General features: G+C 35.9%; 2 protein-coding genes across 5 annotated transcripts in view; one reads left to right on the plus strand and one right to left on the minus strand.

The window, feature by feature from the left end:
- The window catches only part of PHF3 (PHD finger protein 3), an 82,235-nt gene extending 72,628 nt beyond the window's left edge, over positions 1–9,607 (plus strand). For all 4 annotated transcript variants that reach the window (XM_077769087.1, XM_077769088.1, XM_077769089.1 and 1 more), the window contains 5 exons: positions 217–412; positions 895–1,042; positions 2,927–3,016; positions 5,495–5,690; positions 5,919–9,607. In XM_077769087.1, the coding sequence (XP_077625213.1) occupies positions 217–412; positions 895–1,042; positions 2,927–3,016; positions 5,495–5,690; positions 5,919–8,035 (2,747 nt within the window). In that variant the 3' untranslated portion in view covers positions 8,036–9,607. The remainder of the gene's footprint in view (positions 1–216; positions 413–894; positions 1,043–2,926; positions 3,017–5,494; positions 5,691–5,918) is intronic.
- A 4,888-nt stretch (positions 9,608–14,495) lies between these two features.
- EYS (EGF-like photoreceptor maintenance factor) overlaps positions 14,496–19,827 on the minus strand; it is a 730,244-nt gene continuing 724,912 nt past the window's right edge. The window contains exon 19 of the mRNA XM_077769091.1: positions 14,496–16,849. Coding sequence (XP_077625217.1) covers positions 15,657–16,849 — 1,193 coding nt within the window. The 3' untranslated portion in view covers positions 14,496–15,656. The remainder of the gene's footprint in view (positions 16,850–19,827) is intronic.

A 19,827-nucleotide genomic window follows, 5' to 3' on the forward strand; every position in this document is an offset into this window, starting at 1 on the left:
AGGCTCCCCTAGACGTTGTTCTTAAAGAAAGCTATCCATGGTGTAATAATATTTTTAAATACACCCATTTAGTTCTGTCTTAATAAAAAATACTTAGTTATTTCCATTAATTTTAATCATTTCCACAGTAATATTTCAGTAAGTTTAATGGTAACGCACAAAAACATTTGTTAAACACTACTAGACCTAACCTATTTTGGTGTCATCTGGTGTTAGGTCGAATGGCACCACCTGTAGATGATCTTTCTCCAAAAAAAGTTAAAGTTGTTGTTGGAGTATCTCGTAAACATTCAGATAATGAAGCAGAAAGTATAGCAGATGCACTGTCTTCAACCTCAAACATTTTGGCTTCTGAATTCTTTGAAGAGGAGAAACAAGAGTCTCCGAAAACAACATTCTCTCCTGCTCCACGGTAATTTTCTCTTAGCTATAATTTCAGTAATAATTATTATAGACCTTTGCCAGATTATACTTGGTCTTCAAATACAGAAAAGTGACATATTTCTTAGGAATCTTTCTTTTGAGAAAGGAACTATACCTTCTTAAACATTAAACTAATTGAGGTTAAAAGAATAAGACTTCTACTTAGAGATTTGAGTCTATGTGTGGGAACTTGACTTTAAAATTCCTTTTAATTATGTTGGTTCCAAGAGGCAGGAGATAAGTTGTTAAATAAAAATTGCTCGCATCTCTCTGGACCTTCAACTAAGCCACCCATGAAGGATGATTTTGTAAAACATGACTTTGTAAATATGAATGTGGTTTTATCTTTAATCAGTAGCCTTTATGTATTTTGGCTTTCTTGACATGCTAAAATAGAAATAATTGATGACAGAAAATGGATTTATTTATGAGCATATCTTTAGGCTGAAAAATTTTAATGTCCTGTTTTAGACCTGAGATGCCTGGAACTGTTGAAGTTGAGTCAACCTTCCTGGCTAGATTGAACTTCATCTGGAAAGGTTTTATCAACATGCCTTCTGTAGCAAAATTTGTTACCAAAGCCTACCCGGTATCTGGTTCCCCTGAGTATTTGACAGAGGTACTGTGAACTTTTCTTGCCCTTTTTTTGTGTACGTTGACCTACGTGTTTCCAAAAGCAGTAGGAGAGAATACAATATTATAAATAATAATATTTTATTTCATTCACAAGAAAAATACTGCTTGATCCTTAAACCATTCAGTTAATGAAATTATGAGTTCTCAACTGAAGGTTTTGAACTGTAAACAACTATGTTCTAAATGTTTTCAACCTACAAATCCTGTGCTAAGATGTATGTCAGAGAATTAAAAATTAATGAGAGTCTGCATAGATAAAAGTTTTTCTTTAAATATGGACTTGATAGAGGATTAGCCTACTTAGTATGGACTTCAGTGTTAGCCTGTCAAGATTTTTTTTCCATGTTAACAAGTCTAATTCTCCTGTTGCTTATGTTTCCTCAACTGCATGGCTACGGTTCTTATCTGCCTCTATCTGTGAATGAGATGTAGGTGATAGTTGAAACATTACAGTAAGGTGACAGTCCCATGAGACCCAATGATCATAGTTGCTCCAGGTACCCTTGGTTGGTTTTATACCTGAAAGAATTGGATGGAACTGTTATACAACATTTATGGAAAGTAAACAGTTATAGTATTATATTATGAGAATGAGAAGATATGACCTTTTTGAACTATTTTGAAGAAAGTTGTATTTTTGTTTATGCAGAAGGAAAATAAATCAGTACACATGTACTGTATTTTTGAGATTGTATTTTCTGTTATGTTTGTATCCAACATTAACCTTTCCATTCATTCTTAGTCTCCTGACCATGAAGGAAAAAATGAAAAAAAAAAAATTCTTTCCATTATTTCAAAACTCCTAAATTGTATATACACCTAATTTTTTAGAAGACTAATAGACTTTTCTTTGTATTAGGCTGCAGTTACTTTAAATATAGTGTTGCCTAACTAATGTTGATCAGTTTATTTGTTTAGCATTGTGTTTTAATAAACAGCCTAATTATTACTTTTACATTTAGTTTGGTTGGCAAATAATATTTTTGAAACGTTGATTTTATAAGAGGGAAATTAAATGGACCCGTGATGCTTTTCTGTTTGAACAAATCCCTTTAGAAATTTAGTCTTTGATCAGTCTGTGGTGAAGATAACTCTTCTTTTAAATGGGAAAGAAGCCCTGAACTATGGAATTTTTTTTAAACAAAACTATTCTCCTTTCTGAGCCAGTTTCTTTTTAAGTGGTTGCTTTCCAGAATTCCACCTGTTTTCTTTTAGTTTAGGACTAAAGTCCCAAATAAAATATTTAAAGCAGTTAATAATTTAAATAAACTTAATCACATTTACTATCAATTAATTACGCTTTTTAAGAATTTTTTTAAGCTTCATCGAAAAATAGAAATATACTGATTCAAGTTTTAAATATTTTCAGTTACACATTTCTTCACTAATTTTATGTATAGTCCTCTATTTTCAGAAAATTCTGTTTAAAAAAATGAACTTGCATTATTAGTGTTATTTACTGTGCAAAAATACACTTTGTAATTACACTTGATAATTTCTGAAATCCATCTGTTAATGATTAAATGATATCCTTGGCCACTGCCACCAAAAACTGGGAGGGGTGAGAGGAGGGGGACGAGAACAACACTCTCTGAAGTCTGTTGTACTCTTCCCGGATTGTCAATGTGTCATTTGCTTGACATGATCTCAGAATCTGCCTCATTTGTATCTTGGGCAGCCACCTTGGTTATTTGAGGTTGACATTTGAGGTAAAGCCTGATGGCTATCCCTGTACATTATGTTCTATGATGCAAATCTTTGTATTTACTTCTTTTTTATTACCATTTCAAATTAGTCTTAGAGTAGATTATGAATATTACAGTAAAGATATTCTGCATCTATTGATCACTTTCATTTTTCACTGTAGGATCTACCAGATAGTATTCAAGTAGGTGGCAGGATATCACCTCAGACAGTTTGGGATTATGTTGAAAAAATTAAAGCATCAGGAACCAAGGTAAGGAAAATTTCTTTCGTTATACCTGCATGAGAGAGCAAATCACTGAGAGTCCTTATGCAGGGTACCCTGGGGGGGTAGGAGCCAGTACAAATTCTGAACCATAGGATGCCTGACAAAACTGAACTAAAGCTATTTGCTAAGGCTTAAAACAGATCAGCTTTCTTTTTGTGGGTTTTTCTTTCCTTCTGGTATGCTTTCTTAATGATTTCTGTCTGATTTGGAAGGAATGTTTTAAAATGAGTATTGAGATTTCCTTCTGGAATTTTGCCTTGCTTTGGTTGTAGACATTTGTTTAGTTAGGGCATAGGCTAAGAGACCTTAAAATACAGTGTAACAAAGAGACCCGAAATATATATACTGGCTCAGAAAATATAGAAATTTATTTATTTTTATTAAAAAGATTTTTTTAAATGTTTATTTTTTAGAGAGAGAGAGTGCACGAGTGAGCAAGCAGGGGAGGGACAGAGAGACAGGGAGACAGAATGTGAAGCAGGCTGCAGGCTCAGAGCTGTCAGCACAGAGCCTGATGTGGGACTCAAATACATGAACAGTGAAATCATGACCTAAGCTGAATTCAGATGCTTAATTGACTGAGCCACCCCAGGCACCCTTATTTCATTTTTAAAAGTTTATTTATTTATTTTGAGGGTTGGGTAGGGAGAGTCAGAAAGAGAGGAAGGGAGAGAGGATCCCAAGCAGGCCTCTTACTGTCAGTGCAGATGCCCGATTCAGGGCTTGAACTCAGCGACTGTGAGCTCATGACCTGAGCCAAAACCAAGAGTCAGATGCTCAACTGACTGAGCCACCCAGGCATCCCCAGAAGTTTGTTTGTTTATTTAAATAATTGTTTAAGTTTATTTATTCTGAGAGACAGCATGAGTAGGGTAGGGGCAAAGAGAGAATTTGATGCAAGCTCCACACTGTCAGTGCAGAGCCTGACATGGGGTTCAAACTCCCTAACTGTGAGGGGGTACCTGGGTGGCTCCGTCGGTTAAGTGTCTGACTTCAGCTCAGGTCATGATGTCATGGTTTGTGGGTTCAGGCCCCATTTCAGGCTCTGCTGATAGCTAGCTCGGAGCCTGGAGCCTGTTTCATATTCTGTGTCTCCCTGTCTCTCTCTCTGACCCTCCCCTGCTCATGCTGTCTCTCTCTCTCAGAAGTAAATTTAAAAAAAACATTAAAAAGAAAAAAAAAAGATTAAAAAAAAACAAACTCCTGAACTGTGAGATCATGACCTGACCTGATACAAGAGTCGGATGTTTATCTTTACATCCTTATTCTTTCAGCCCAAAGGATAATTTTTTTAGAATGCACTACTAAAAATTTCCCCAAATGATGGCTGACTCTATAAATATTCTTTATGTGGCAATTTAGATGGAAATAAAGATTGACTTCACTAGAAAAAAAAAAAAAAGAGTCGTATGTTTAACCAACTGAGCCACCCAGGTGCCCCGAATATATATGTTTCAATATGGGTTTTGGAATTTAAATTAATACAGTATTAGAATACAAGAAACTTTGAAGTGGTATAGAAAAGTTAAAACGCTTATTTGCTATCACTTTCTCATGATAGTAAAAGTCATTGGAAAGCATATTACCCTTGGATATTTTGGGAATCATTCTTGGTCTAGCCATATATTTCTGCCCAATGCTTTTTAATATGCCTCCTTCCTGACCTGACTGAAACACACCCCTAAAAGAAGACAGTTTAGATTACAGACCTTTTATAAGAGAGCCATAGTTTAGCTCATTTAACTTGTTTTTTATAGGAACTTGTATCAATTTAGGCTTTGTAGCACTTCTGTCCCTCTCCATTTTGACTATGTACCTTCATGAAAAGACCTCTCATTTTTTTACACTACCAAATTGATACTACATTGGGATTCTTTTTTCTATCGGAAATAAATCCTGGAACTCAGTGGCAAACAAATAAGTTCCTGAGTAAGCCAAATGGTTTTACAAAATGTATGGCTTTTGTGTTTTTCACTTCTTTTCACCCAGCCTCTTTTATTTTCTAAATCCATTCCCTGTAAATTGGATTTTCAGTGGATTTGATTGTTTGTGTTCATGGCAGGGTGGTGGCAGTAGGTGATACTAATTTTCAGTATACTGAAAATACAGGCAGCCATTTGTGGAGATTATGAGATTGGAAATAAGGATAGTGTAGATATCAAAAGACTTGGGTTTAAATACCTTCTCTGTTACTGACAGTTGTGTCACCTTGAACAAGGTAATACCGTGGGATTCAGTGTCTTATGGGACACCTTCAGGTAAAACAAATCCATCAGTGGGGTCAGCAAACATCTTAAGAGTTGCTTTCTTTTATTTTATCTGCATTTAAGTTGGCAAATCATGTTTTTTGGTGATCATCATTATAAAATTTACTTGAATGTTACTAATTGAGAAATGATATTTAAAACCCAGCTATTTTTTAGGTTATTATTTTAAACAGTCATTTATGATTTTCTTGAATAGGAAATTTGTGTGGTTCGCTTCACACCTGTAACTGAAGAAGATCAAATTTCTTATACTTTGCTGTTTGCATACTTCAGTAGCAGAAAGCGCTATGGAGTAGCTGCTAACAACATGAAGCAGGTTAAAGATATGTACCTTATTCCTTTGGGTGCCGCAGATAAAATTCCACACCCTCTTGTGCCTTTTGATGGACCTGGTAGGTATATATTTTAATAATAGAGTATGAATAAAATAAAGTGGGATGTGAGACCAGAGTGGAAAAAACAGACTCTGTTTTCTTTCTTGGGATTCAGCCCTCTAGAGCTGACTTGATAGGGAAAGGCACCCACCTAAGAGGCTATAATAGTAAGCTAGATGCAAAAATGTACCCTTTGTTGTAATGTAATAGTTGAAAATGACTATTGATGTTTTTTATTTTATACAGGGCTTGAACTGCATAGACCCAATCTGTTGTTGGGCTTAATTATTCGTCAAAAACTGAAGCGGCAACATAGTGCTAGTGTTAGCACTAGTCATACAGCTGAGACTTCTGAAAGCGTACCAATGGCATTGCCACCTGATAAAAAAAGTAAAATGGAAGTTTCCACAGAAGAAACACCAGAGGAAGAAAATGACTTTTTTAATTCTTTTACAACTGTATTACACAAGCAGAGAAATAAGCCTCAGCAGACTCTTCAGGAAGACCTTCCATCAGCGATTGAACCTTTAGTGGAAGTCACCAAACAGGAGCCCCCAAAACCTTTAAGATTTCTTCCTGGGGTATTGATTGGCTGGGAAAATCAGCCTTCTACTCTGGAATTAGCAAATAAACCTCTTCCTGTGGATGATATACTTCAGAGCCTTTTGGGCACTACTGGTCAGGTATATGAACAGACTCAATCAGTGATAGAACAAAACACTCTTAAAGAAATTCCTTTCCTAAATGAGCAAGCTGACCCCAAAGCAGAGAAAATAGATAAAGTGGAAGTAACTGATGGTGAAGCCCAGGAGGTAAAGGTTAAAGTAGATGATCTTTCTGAGTCTACAGGTAATTCAGTAGTAGGAGGAGAAGAAACGTCAGTAATGGGGTCTTCTTCCATTTCTCCTGGACCTTTGACAAGTCTAAGCCTCAGAGGTAAACCACCAGATGTTTCTACAGAGGCATTCTTAACGAATTTATCAATTCAGTCAAAACAGGAAGAAACTGTGGAGAATAAAGAGAGAACGTTAAAAAGGCAGCTGCTGCAAGATCAAGAGAATAATTTGCAAGATAATCGGACTTCAAATACTAGTTCTCCATGCAGGTCTAATGTAGGAAAAGGAAACATAGATAGTAATGTCAGTTGCAGTGAAAACCTTGTTGCTAATACAACAAGGTCCCCACAGTTTATCAACTTGAAACGGGATCCTAGACAAGCAGCAGGACGAAGTCAGCAGATAACTGCTTCAGAAAACAAAGATGGAGATAATTGCCGGAATGGAGAAAAAAACACCGTGCCTGCTCTGTCACACCAGGAGCACTTAACAGAACAAATCAATGTAGAGGAAAAGTCTTCTGTAGAGAAAAACTCATGTGTTCAGCAGGGTGATAATTCAGGGGCTGCACAAAACTCACCATCAGTAGAAAACATTCACACTTCTCAAACAGAACAAGCAAAACCTTTACAGGAGGATATTTTAATGCAAAATATCGAAACTGTGCATCCGTTTCGAAGAGGATCGACAGTGACGTCTCATTTTGAAGGTGGAAACACATGTCAATCAGAATTTCCTTCTAAAAGCATCAACTTTACTTCCAGAAGCACCAGCCCCAGAACAAGTGCAAACTTTTCACCCATGAGGCCACAGCAGCCCAACCTTCAGCATCTCAAGTCTAGCCCCCCTGGATTTCCATTTCCAGGACCTCCTAATTTTCCCCCACAAAGCATGTTTGGATTTCCACCGCATTTGCCACCCCCTTTACTTCCCCCTCCAGGCTTTGGCTTTGCTCAAAATCCCATGGTTCCCTGGCCACCTGTTGTTCACCTGCCAGGCCAGCCACAGCGTATGATGGGTCCCCTTTCACAAGCATCAAGGTACATAGGCCCACAAAATTTTTACCAGGTTAAAGACATTCGAAGACCAGAAAGGCGCCATAGTGACCCTTGGGGTAGGCAAGACCAACAGCAACTGGATAGGCCATTTAACAGGGGTAAAGGGGATCGACAGAGATTTTATAGTGATTCACATCATTTGAAAAGAGAGCGACATGAAAAAGAATGGGAGCAAGAGTCTGAAAGGCATAGACGCAGAGACAGAACCCAAGACAAGGACAGAGACAGAAAAAGGGAGGAAGGGCACAAAGATAAAGAGAGGGCACGGTTATCACATGGTGATCGAGGAGCAGATGGAAAAGCAAGCCGGGATAGTAGGAATGTAGACAAGAAACCAGATAAACCTAAAAGTGAAGACCATGAAAAGGACAAAGAACGAGAGAAAAGTAAACATAGAGAAGGAGAAAAGGACAGAGATAGGTACCACAAAGATAGGGACCACACTGACAGAGCTAAAAGCAAAAGGTAAAATTTGCAGGCTGCTTCAAGATTACATTTAAATAACTTAAATGTTGTATCTTAAAAACTTTGATTGCCTGCTAGGATTGTGCCATCTTTTAAATTTTTTAATATTGGTGGTTTGCAGAACAATAAAATCTGTGTGTTGGTGCAGAGTGCTCTCTGTACCAGTGCTCGTCATCCCTTCTTCATACCAACTGTCCCTAGTTCTAGGAATTTAATATTTTTAAAAATTTTACATTGCTGTATATTCAAAGATTTGTTTTATTAATATGCAATAAAGGCTTAGAAATTTTAGTTTTATTCCTTACTTGGTAAATATGGTTAACTATGGAATATATTTACTGCCTCTAGTGAATGTCCTTTATATAATGACTAATTTGAGAGTAATGTGTGCTATGTAAGTTTGTTTAAATTGCACTGTTTTTAAAGAAACTGTAGAGGAGAAGCAGAAAGCCAAGCAACTTCATAATCAGATTATATTAATCATTTAGTTGAGCAGTTTTTGACCAAGAATCAGATGCCCAAGGAGTACATTTATTGCTTTAATCTGCACTCATTGAAGGCATTTATTACCATTACTACAACTTTGTGGTAGGCCATTTTTTCCTTTTCATTTTTGGCTCTTTGGAAACTTGAATACTTAAGCTTGTACATGATCTTGTGTTTTGCTATCCTTTTTACTGTAAAATGTAAATATTTTAAGGGATATTTTGATTCTAAATATGATAAAAGAATTTCTCACCTATTTTGTGTGTGTGATTTGAAATTCAGTAGTAAGAGCATTCTTTAAAGCTTTAATTATCGTCAGATACTAAACCCTTACTCCACCAAGAACATACAGGCAATAGCTCTCTATGTCAGGCAATTGATGAGGGAAAAAACGATTTCTGTACCGTAGATCACAGGCAAATCATGTAGTTCTAAAGAAACTATGAATTGAGAACTAATGAAAAACTATTGTAGCCGTAGCTCACTTTATAGGTATGTTTCCGAAAACTTGTATACCATCAAAATTTGGTACACTGACTAATCGTTACAGAACTTTTATTTCAGAGAAACATGTTGTGAATGTCTTTGCAAAATGTGTAATGAACTCTAATTTGGTGGGGGGGGGATAACTAGAGTTTTGTATGCTAGTACTTCTGAAGTAGAAAACACCTGGAGGCTATTGTTAATACAAATTTAAATTTACTTGTACCCTAAATTACCTACTGTATTGATTTCTATAATTTAAACCAATAGCTACCAAAAGATACTAGCACATGAGACCAAAAAAAGAAAAAAGCATTATTTTTGCTCATCTATATTAATGAAGAAAAATATAAATGACTTCACAAAATTACAAAGTTCATTTTCTTGAAAAGTATAAAGATTACAGTTAAAAATAGGTTTTGAAAATGAGTCAGCTTTGCTGTTCTCACTGGAGAGCAAAGGAGCTGAAATTCAAAACCAAACATTTTGTCTAATTTGCAATAACTTGCAACCCTTTTTTGTCATCCTTATTCTCCAAAGTTAATGATCATAAAAGTTCTGAAACAGAGGACTTGTATTTAAATAAAGTTTGTTTAATTTTGGTCTACTTTTCTTTTGGAAGTTAACTTGTTAGAAAACTAGTCAGTTTGCAAACAAAACCTAAGGTTGGTCATCTTCATCTTATGAATAAATTGTTCAGGGTTTTACTAAAAAAAAAAACACAAAAACAAAACCAAAACCCCCCCAAGCCAAAAAAATAGCTTTTTTATTTCAAATATATATGTTCATAAGTCTGCTTTCCTTGATTTATCTGGTGGGGTTGGGGGAGTTGAGTAGACACTGGATTTTTTTTTTTATTTTGCTAAGGTAAAAATGGGTTAACCAATGGAAGAAAGCCTTTAAGTTAGTTTTTGATTACTTGTTAGCCTGTAGTTTCTAGTTTCGTGTGTGTGTGTGTGTGTGTGTATGCACTATATATATAGTGATGCTTTTATATCTCACTGGAGCTTGGTCTCATAGAGGTTTCTATTTTCTATTAGTAGTGGCCATCTCCTGGGATTACAGGGCTCCTAAGTGTTAAAACCAGGTCTCTTAACCCCTGGTTGACTGAAATATTGTGGTGAGTAGGGCAGGTATAGGCATATCAATGAGATTTTTAACTTGTGAGGAAAGGGAAATAAACGTTTTCAGTGAGTAGTAGATCGAAAACTGTTCTCAGTCTTTTTAAAAGTCTCACTTAAAACCAGCCTTAACACAAATGTGAGTTAAATGAGGTTCTCCTGCCTTAAGGAAAACTTAATCTTCAAAAAGTTTGATGCTTTTTAAAATCTCGAACTATCTTCAGACAGTTTCTACATACCTCTATTAAGTAAAATGTACCATGGTGTCTCCGTACCTAAAAAGTCCACCTCTTGTCATCCTTGTGGCAATAAGAAAGCCTCTGTGAATCCTCTATATGTCAGACCTTGTGTAGAGCACTTTATATAAACCTTCAGCCTGCAAGGTGAAGACTTCCTCAGAGGTCTCTTGTGGAAACTTAAGGAAAAAAAAGAAAAAAAAGTACTCAAGGTTAGACATCAGAACTGGAATTTAGCTCAATTCTACTGTTCTTCAAAGTCTGCATGCCAGTTGTGTGAGAATTGAGAACAGGAGGTAGGGACAAAAGCCTGATTACCATATATGCCTTTTATAGCCTTTTTCCTCTCTATTCCACTGATCCGTCTGAAACCCTTTACGGAATAACCCAAAGTGAGCAGGAAAACAAAAAACCTCTGGTTCTTTTGTATAGATTTGTAAAGTTAATCTGCGTTTCAAATCCTAATTCTCAGGTCCTCTTCTATTTTCTATTGCTGCTGTGACAAATTATTAAAAACTTAGTGGCTTCACACCACACAATTTATTATCGTACATTTCTGTAGATCAAAAGTCTGATGCAGATCTCCATAGGTTGAGATCAAGGTGTTGGTTCCTTTTCTGGAGGCCTTAGGGGAAAATCCATTCCCCTTGCCTTTTCCAGCTTCTAGAGGTCACTCACTTTCCTTGTCTCAATGTCCAATTCAAAGCCAACAACATGGGGCTGAGTCTCCTGTTAACCACCTCTGATCCTTCTGATTTCCTCATCCACTTTTAATGGGCCCTTGTGATTACACTGGCCCCACCCAGGTAATCCAGGATAACCTTCCCATTTTAAGGTCACTGATGAGGAACCTAAGTTCCATTTGAGACCTCAATTCCCTTTTGCCATATAATCTATTTACAGGTTCCAGGGATTTGGATGTAGACAACTTTCAGGGACCTTTCTACTTACTACAATTCTTGACTTGCTAATTGTAGCTTATTTGTGGGTGAACTATATTTTTGGAGTTAGAACACATCTAGGGATATAGTAAATATGCTTAAAAGTTAAGAAAAATACCAACAATAGAGAAGGACATGGAGTGACAGTTAAACCACTGGGCTATATAAAACTAGGTGACTTCTAAATTTATAATCAGATGTTCTTAGTTTTTAATAGCTATATTTTTAAAGAAGGATATGAATCAAGTTTAAGTGCATTATGAGAGCTTGCTAATGAGCCAGATCTTATTAAAGCAAATCGTTTACTTAATTTTAACATTTAAATGTACCAGTTGCACTATTCCAATCTCCTTAGATCCCTTTAAAACACCGGTCAAGTTACCACTTACTAATGACTACAAAGGGCAATATAGAGAGTCCACTATTGACTTTGGTCTCCCAAGGCAAATCTTGAATAGGATTGGTTACTACTTTTGATAAGGTGTCAACCCTGATTCTTTGGTTCCTATTTCATAAAGAATTTCAGTAATTCATGTATAGAGCAAGAAATTCTAGGTTAAGAGCTAGAAAATTCTTGAAAACATGAGTCTATAGATGGAGAAGAGTCTTTGGGGGAAACTAAAGTACTTAAAGGCAGTGAATTCAATAAACTACCAATATTCCTAAATACCTTTACTTTTTCTGTGAGGTAATCCAGTGTGTGTATGGATACATATGCCTAAGCTGTACGTTAAAATTATTCCTTATTTTAAAAGAGAATACTTCCCTTCCCTATCCCCATTTTTTTGGGGGCAACTTTGTTGAATCTTTTAAAAGATAAACATTGCCTTACTTTTTTATTTAAATCAAGTTAACATAGAGTGTAATAATTGTTTCAGGAGTAGAATTTAGTGATTCATCACTTACAGATAACAAATGCCCAGTGCTCATCCCAACAAGTGCTCTTCTTAATGCCCATCACCTCTTTAGCCCATCCCTGTGCCCAACCTCCTCTCCAGCAACTGTTAGTTTGTTCTCTATTTAAGTGTCTTATGGTTTGCCTGTTTTTATCTTATTTTTCCTTCCCTTCTCCTATGTTCATCTATTTTATTTCTTAAATTTTACATATGAAATCATAAATTTGTCTTTCATGATTTCACTTAGCATAATACCTTCTGGGTCCATCCACATTGTTTGCAAATGGCAAGATTTCATTCTTTTTGATAGCTGAGTAATATTCCATTGTGTATGTGTTCATTCATCAATGGATGGACATTTTGGCTATTGATAGTGCTGCTATAAACACTGGGGTGCATGTCCTCCTTTGAATCAGTGTTTTTGTATCCTTGGGATAAATATGTAGTAGTGCAATTGCTGAATTTCTAATAGGGTAGTTCTATTTTTAATTTTTTTAGGATCCTCCACACTTTTCCAGAGTGGCTGTACCAGTTTGCATTCTCATCAACAGTGCAAAAGTGTTCCCTTTTCTCCTCAACCTTGTCTGCATCCTCTGTTTCTTGTGTTGTTGATTTTAGCCATTCTGACAGGTGTGAGGCATTCACCTTACTTAAAAACATGTTTACATTCAACATTTTGTGTTTCAGAAGCATTGTGATGCTTAAAGTTATCTTAAAGGGTTTCTATATCAACTATTTTTATTTTGTGCTGGAGAAACATAGGAAATCTTCAACACCATCATCCCAAGGATAGCAAAAATGTTGATACTTTACCACATGAAATTAAAATTTTTATTAATGTTTTATTCATTTTTGAGGGAGCGGGAAGAGGTGAGGGGCAGAGAGTGAGGGAGACACAGAATCTGAAGCAGGCTCCAGCTCTAAGCTGTCAGCACAGAGCTTGACATGGGTCTTGAACCCACAAACTGAGATCATGACCTGCGTTGAAGTCTGATGCTTAACTGACTGAGCCACCCAGTTGCTCCCATGACATGAAATTTTAGATTTTACAGTAAAAATGTTTTCACTAAGTCATTTTAATTTATAGGAAATTGCTAGGTACCAGTTTTAAAATTCTTATTTTGTGCCTATTCTATATGGCACAAGATTCTTGGAATTCATTGGTGAGCAGTACCATTCGCCTCCAGTCTTGGAGCTTGCATTGTAGTGTAGAAGACAAGTGATCATATCTTCATGTGAAACTGCTATGAGAAGCAACTTTAACGCAGTAATTCTCAAACTCGCTGGTTTCAGGACCCTTTTACTCTCTAAAAAATTATTGAGAGCCCTAAATATGGGTTATATCACTTAGCATATTAGAAATTAAAATGCTATAATTTAAAGATAATCGATAACTTATTTAACAATAACCCTATTATGTTAATATAGCACTTGTGTGAAAAATAACTTACACTAAATTTGGGAAGAATGTCGTGGTTTTCATTTTTGTACATCTCCAATGTCTGACTTAAACCATTGGATTCCCTTACCTGCCTCAACATTCAGTGTTTTGCAGTATGTCATCTCATTTGAAATATATGAAGAAAACCTGGCTTCACATGGAATTGTCGTTGAGGAAGGAAGTACTCTGGATCCCCAGAAGATTTATGGGCTCTCAGAGGTACTGGTTTTACATTTCAGGAAGGGCTGCTTTAAGGATAGGCACTTTGTATCGTGAGACAACATGTGGCCTGTGATGAGGGTGTGGTTCATTGGAGCTTTGGTAACCTTTGAGAACAGCTTTCTTAACTTTATACATAAAATATATGTCTTTAAAGTGAGATCTAATTAACAGCCATCAAAACGATTTTTTTTAAAGAGCAGTTATCCTTATGATTTTACCATCACCAAAGTTAGATGAAATGGTATGGGCCAAAACAAATTTAGGTCTCAGTTTTTTCAGTAAATATTGGAGTTTTTTTTACATGGTTTCTGTTAAACACACACACACACACAAAACCTTGGGATCAGTGTATAGACATTTTGTAGTTCTATCTTACATTATATTTTGCTCACATACTTTTTCTAATGTTAATAATATACCTGAGGGTAGTTTGTGTCCCATTGAATGGTGCCAAGGTTCTTAACTTTAGTTCTGGAGCCCTCCATCTATAGTCTTCTGATTGCAGTGGTGTGGCAAAAACACCTGCCCCCTCCCCCCAAAAAATTGTTTTAATTCAAATGATAAATTGCTCACCTAGTTTCTTTGTATAGACTGGAACCTGTGCAAGCAGATTTTGCTTAATAACAAAGACAAGTAACTACGCACCTGTTCCTTTATTTGTAAACCATTTTCTCCATTTAACAGATAATTAACAGATATTTTTCCTTTCAAACTTCACATGTTGCTTATTAACAAGATAGTTTACTTCTCTCCAGGTATAATCATACATATTAGTGTATTGTTTCAGTCGTGTTGTCAGTTACTTTCTTGGTGGCCAAATTGTCATAAATATCACACTCTAAAAGTGCTAAATAGCAGCAGTAACTACTTCCCAATATGCAATGGTGGAGTGGGGTGAGGAGAGAAAATGCTATTTACAATTAATGTCAATAACTGGTGATTGGGTAAAATGAACTTTCTCATGTTAATACTTTTGATGGTATAGGTATGATCAGTACAGTAATTTTTCAATGGCATTATTTAGAGCCATTTATTCCCAATTTTGAGATCTGTAGACTTGAAAATTTAGGTGTAAATGAAGTTTGATTTTTAAATTTAATGTTACATAAGTACATGGTTTAAAAAGCCAAGTGATTCTATAAGGTTTGTAAACAAACCCAGCAATATTTGTACTACTCTTCTCTCCAGAGGATTCTTTTAGATCTTAGCATATGTACCTTCATATTTGTGACATGTATGCTTTAAAAAGGTTGCAAAAATTGTAGTATCTATTAATGTCTTACTGTGGGATTTAAGTGTTTAACCCTCACCAGCCAATGCCTTTCCTCCACCTTTCGCCTTCCCACTTCATGCAATATCTTTTGGCATAAGTCCATATTTAAATTTCATATTACTGCAATCACTTGAGCCATGCAATAGAATATGGTTCTGTAGTTTTTTTTCTTATACAATTTTTATTTTTTCCTTTGGTTAATAACTTGCTTTTTAATTTTATTTTTCTTTATCATTTATCCCACCTTAATTTTATTTAAAAGCAATTCACAGATGAATAAACACTAAACTAATGGAGTGAAAACTTGGGAATCAACATATTTATAGATATTAGATGTAGGAAAAACAACCAAAATTGTTTCTTTAGCTGTATTTTATAAGCTTATAAAAAAGATGTATTAGCACTTAGACTATCTTAGTTAATAGTAAATAGTTGATTTCTAGTAAACAATGTCACAGAAGTAGCTATCAAAATACATTTACATATATATTTTGTATATTAAAGTTACCAGTATTAGTTTATATCATTAATTTTGTTCATCTCCATTAAAAACATTGTATCCTTCTGATTTAATTAACTCAATTTTTTTTGAATCCTGAAAAAATACATCTTTAATTTTGCCAACAAAATCTCTTTTAAAAATTTCTCGAGTAACAGTATTTACCTTTCGGCCATATTCAAAGCCCCCTAGATAACTAATGCCATCATAGTTTAAATCAACAAATTTTTTGTGTGGATCAGTATCCTCTAAGAGAATTAGATTGTGATCTAGGTAGGCCTTAATAACAGTCTGATTTTGAATTACACTTATATGGTGCCATTTATTACAGCAGAATGTGCCCTTGCTATAGATCATAATAGGTACAGAGATGCTTTTTCCTAAGTTAACTGCTATTTTCAAGGACTGATTATGGAGACCAATCGCCAGAAAATCATTTTCTTCATTTTGAGCTTTTCCTATCCATACAATTAAGCCTTCTGTTTCAGTAGTACTGAAATTTAAGGATATGGTAGTGAACTGAAGGTTTCTCATTCTGTAATTTGGATCGATGTATTTAATATAAGAGTTACCCATAAATTTTGCAGTTGAAAATGAAGTTTTGTTTTCACAATACTTTCCCACCCAACCCAAAGCACACAAACAATTGTAGGAAAATGATTGATCAGGTATACAAAGAGATTGGTGGAGACAAAGATTATTCGAACAGTGCACAGACTGGTCACATGTATTTCCAGCCCACTGTGGCAAACATCTGCAAGAAAAAGTTGTGCCATTTACTATACATTCACCCCTATTTTGGCACACCTTGTACCCACAGGGGGTCCCATCACAGTCACCTACATTTGCACCGCCTTTTGCTCCTAATTCAGTTAATTTTAACTCTTGATTATTTATAATAACTTCTCGGACACAGCCCTGAAATCCTGCAGGTTCATTTGCTATTGACATAGGATTTACAAGATTTAAAGATGGCACTCCTCCAATATAGAAGTCAGTATTTGTGTCCAGGGAGCTCATTTTTGCATTGGCTTTTTCTGTTACATTTATCCCATCCAGATCCAGGTAGCCTTCTGCACCAACTCTTCCTGCTTTAATCACATGCCAAGTACTTCCATTAATAGTTACTTTTTGGAGAGTTTCTAGAATGATAGTTTGGTCACCAAGGTTGTAGCGAAGCTGAACAGAACCATTTACTAAGGAGATACACAGGAAATCACCTGTTGAGAAAGAAAACCAGTTAATTAGTAAGATGTTACTCCACTAAAAACTCTTGCCCTTTTTGGCCATTTGAGTAAGTTTTGGGGGAAAAAAAGGCAAGTGTTGATCACAGTAACATTAGAGAATTTGATTTCCATTTGCAGATCAAAAATATATGTGCATATAGTCATACACAAATCCTGTATTATTCAGGAATTGGCCACATAAGTTTTTCCTAGTTGTAAATATTTCACATTGAATGAAATGTATTGTGGTACTAAGTTAAAGTGAAGTTTTCCTTTAACGATTTTATATAGTTAAAGGATGAATATGTGAAAAGCTTTTTAAAAGATAGTTTACTCCAAACTGCAGATTCTGTTGTTGTTTTGACAGAGCTTAAGGAAGTAAATAAGAGAATTAAGAAGTTAATACTGGTGTTGTGAAAAAGTTTCAGCCACATCCTTGGCATCAAGTTCTGTTCTCAACTACACAAATCCCTAGTTGAGATCTCTCCAAATTTCATATCTGAGTTTGTGAACTTTCTCCTATACACCTGGCATCTTCCAGTCTTTCCAAACACAGTGAGTCACTGCCTCATCCTCCATCCAGTTCTTCAAACCAAAAATTTATCTGTGATCTCTGATTCTATATATTTTTTTGGTTCCACACATAATCAGTCTATCAAAGACTGGTCTCTAATCAAAGAGATTTATTAACATTCTGGTTCACTGCAAACATCTTGATTCTGCCTGCCTTTGCCATCTTCGTTTGGTGTACTAGCTTTGTTTCTAGCTTAATCTATTTGCTAAAGCCTCCTCACTCTTCCTTCCTAATTGAATTTCTAATCTAAACTGAAACTAAAGTGATCTTTTCATGTGAAGAGACCTGGTCATTTTACTACCCTTTAATGGCATTCACTGTTGTTGAGATAAAAGCCTAAAATCTTTAACATCTAGAGAGGCTGGGCNAACCAGGTGGCCAACTCAGCTTTTATTTATTTATTTATTTATTTTACAAATAGTTTATTGTCAAATTAGTTTCCACATAACACCCAGTGCTCATCCCCACAAGTGCCCTGCTCCTCCCAGCCCCTTTCTCTAGCTTCACCTGGAATGTATTCTCCCTCTTCCTCCACTCTCTTTACTTCAGTGACACTGACCTTGTTCTTGTCTCCGGACCTTTGTGCACATTTGTTTTCTTTTTCTTGGAACACTCCACCCCCTCCCACATCATCTAGGGAACTTCTACTATCCTTCAGGTCTGAGATCAAATGTCACTTCTTCAGAGAAGTGTTCTGTGATTCCACAGAGCTGGTCAGGTTTTTTATTGTTTGATTAATAGCACCACATTTCTCTCCTTCACAGTGTTTAATTTTATAATTACATAGTCCTCTGGGAACAAATCTGAATAAATATGATCTAACCTGTGTATGAAGTTGCAGTGAGGCATTCAGAAGAAAGGTAAATGCAACTCTATGTGCCAAGAAAAGAATGTGGCTCTTCAATGGTAAAACTGCTTCAAGAGGTGAGCAAAGTGGTTTGTATAACAAATCCTGCAGCTATCCTCCTCAAGATTGCATTTTCTCTTCTCCCTAAAATTTCACAACCAATAAAATTTCTTTTCTTACCCAGGGAGATTTCTTGGCACATGCTATTCCTTCGTTTCTCCTTGGGCAGTGCAACACTACCTCACATCTCTCCCCCAGTGTCCTTTCCTTCTACTCCCCGTTGTGGCCCACCTCAGACCATTATTCTAAGATGGCTGGGAGAGGTAGCAGGTCTAGAGTCCTACACCTAGGATTTCGACTTTAGAAAACTATATGAGCCCATGCAACGTATGATTCTCTTAATCACTTTCCTCATAGAGAATTTTTAGTGACTATAATCTGTCATTACATCCATGATTATTTAACAGCTGCCTCATCGACTAGCTTGCTAGCTTCATGGAATCAGGGTCTGTGTCTGATTTGGCCCAGTGGTTGTCCCTAGCACCTAGCATAGCACCTGGCACATAATTAGATGCAAAACAAACAACTATTGCATTTAGAAATCACCTTTAGGAATGCCTGGGTGGCTTCGTCTGTTAAACATCTACATCTTGATTTCGGCTCAGGTCCTAGTCTCACTGTTGTGAGACAGAGCCCCATGGGGGGTGCTCCGAGCTGAGTGTGGAGCTTGCTTGGGATATTCTCTCTTGCTCTCTCTGCCTCTCCTCCACCTCAAAATAAATAAACTTTAAAAAAACAAAAGTAAAAAATGATTAAGAAAGCTAAAGCTGCAACCTATAGTATCACTGGTCAAATTGCCAACTTGACTAGGCTTTTTAAAAACATTTGTGAAGGTTATAACTATATCAAGATGAATTCAGGCTGTCCATGATCAATTTGTGCTTAACATAATTTTTATGTATCAAAACACTTTTTCCTAAACACCACACAGGGTCATTTTTTTTTTTTTTTTTTTTTTTTTTGGGGGGGGGGGGGGAGAGGNGAGAAGTGGGACTCACTGGAGGTGGGGCTCAAACTCATGAACTGTGAGATTGTGACCTGAGCCAAAGTCCAATGCTTAACCGACTTGAGCCACCCAGGTGCCCCACATTCACTTTAAGATATTAAATACTTAACAGCAATGGATAAACGGGTGCCAAGGATTTATTTAAAATTTATTTCCAAAATCAAAGATCTAAAATTAACTAGGATACTTTTGAAATTATCATTTTGTTTTTGATTTTATATTATGTGAGATTATTAAAATTATTAACCTCTAAATAGACACAGATACTTTATTAATTGAGAATTTAGTCTTCTACATATAAAAACCCAATTGGTTGTTGACATCTAAATTTGTCATTTTTACATTGTATAGTAAGTGGGCACTTTCTATTGAAAGTTCCTCTTAGCAGAGAATCAGCTAGAAGGCTTAATTAAGGTTTACATTAGACATAACTCTTAAAGAAAGTAAAAAGTACAAAATCATCACTTGTCTTTTATGCAACTTTA

Source organism: Crocuta crocuta, unplaced genomic scaffold (genome assembly GCF_008692635.1).
Source record: "Crocuta crocuta isolate KB4526 unplaced genomic scaffold, BGI_CrCroc_1.0 scaffold205, whole genome shotgun sequence".
Classification (NCBI taxonomy): domain Eukaryota; kingdom Metazoa; phylum Chordata; class Mammalia; order Carnivora; family Hyaenidae; genus Crocuta; species Crocuta crocuta.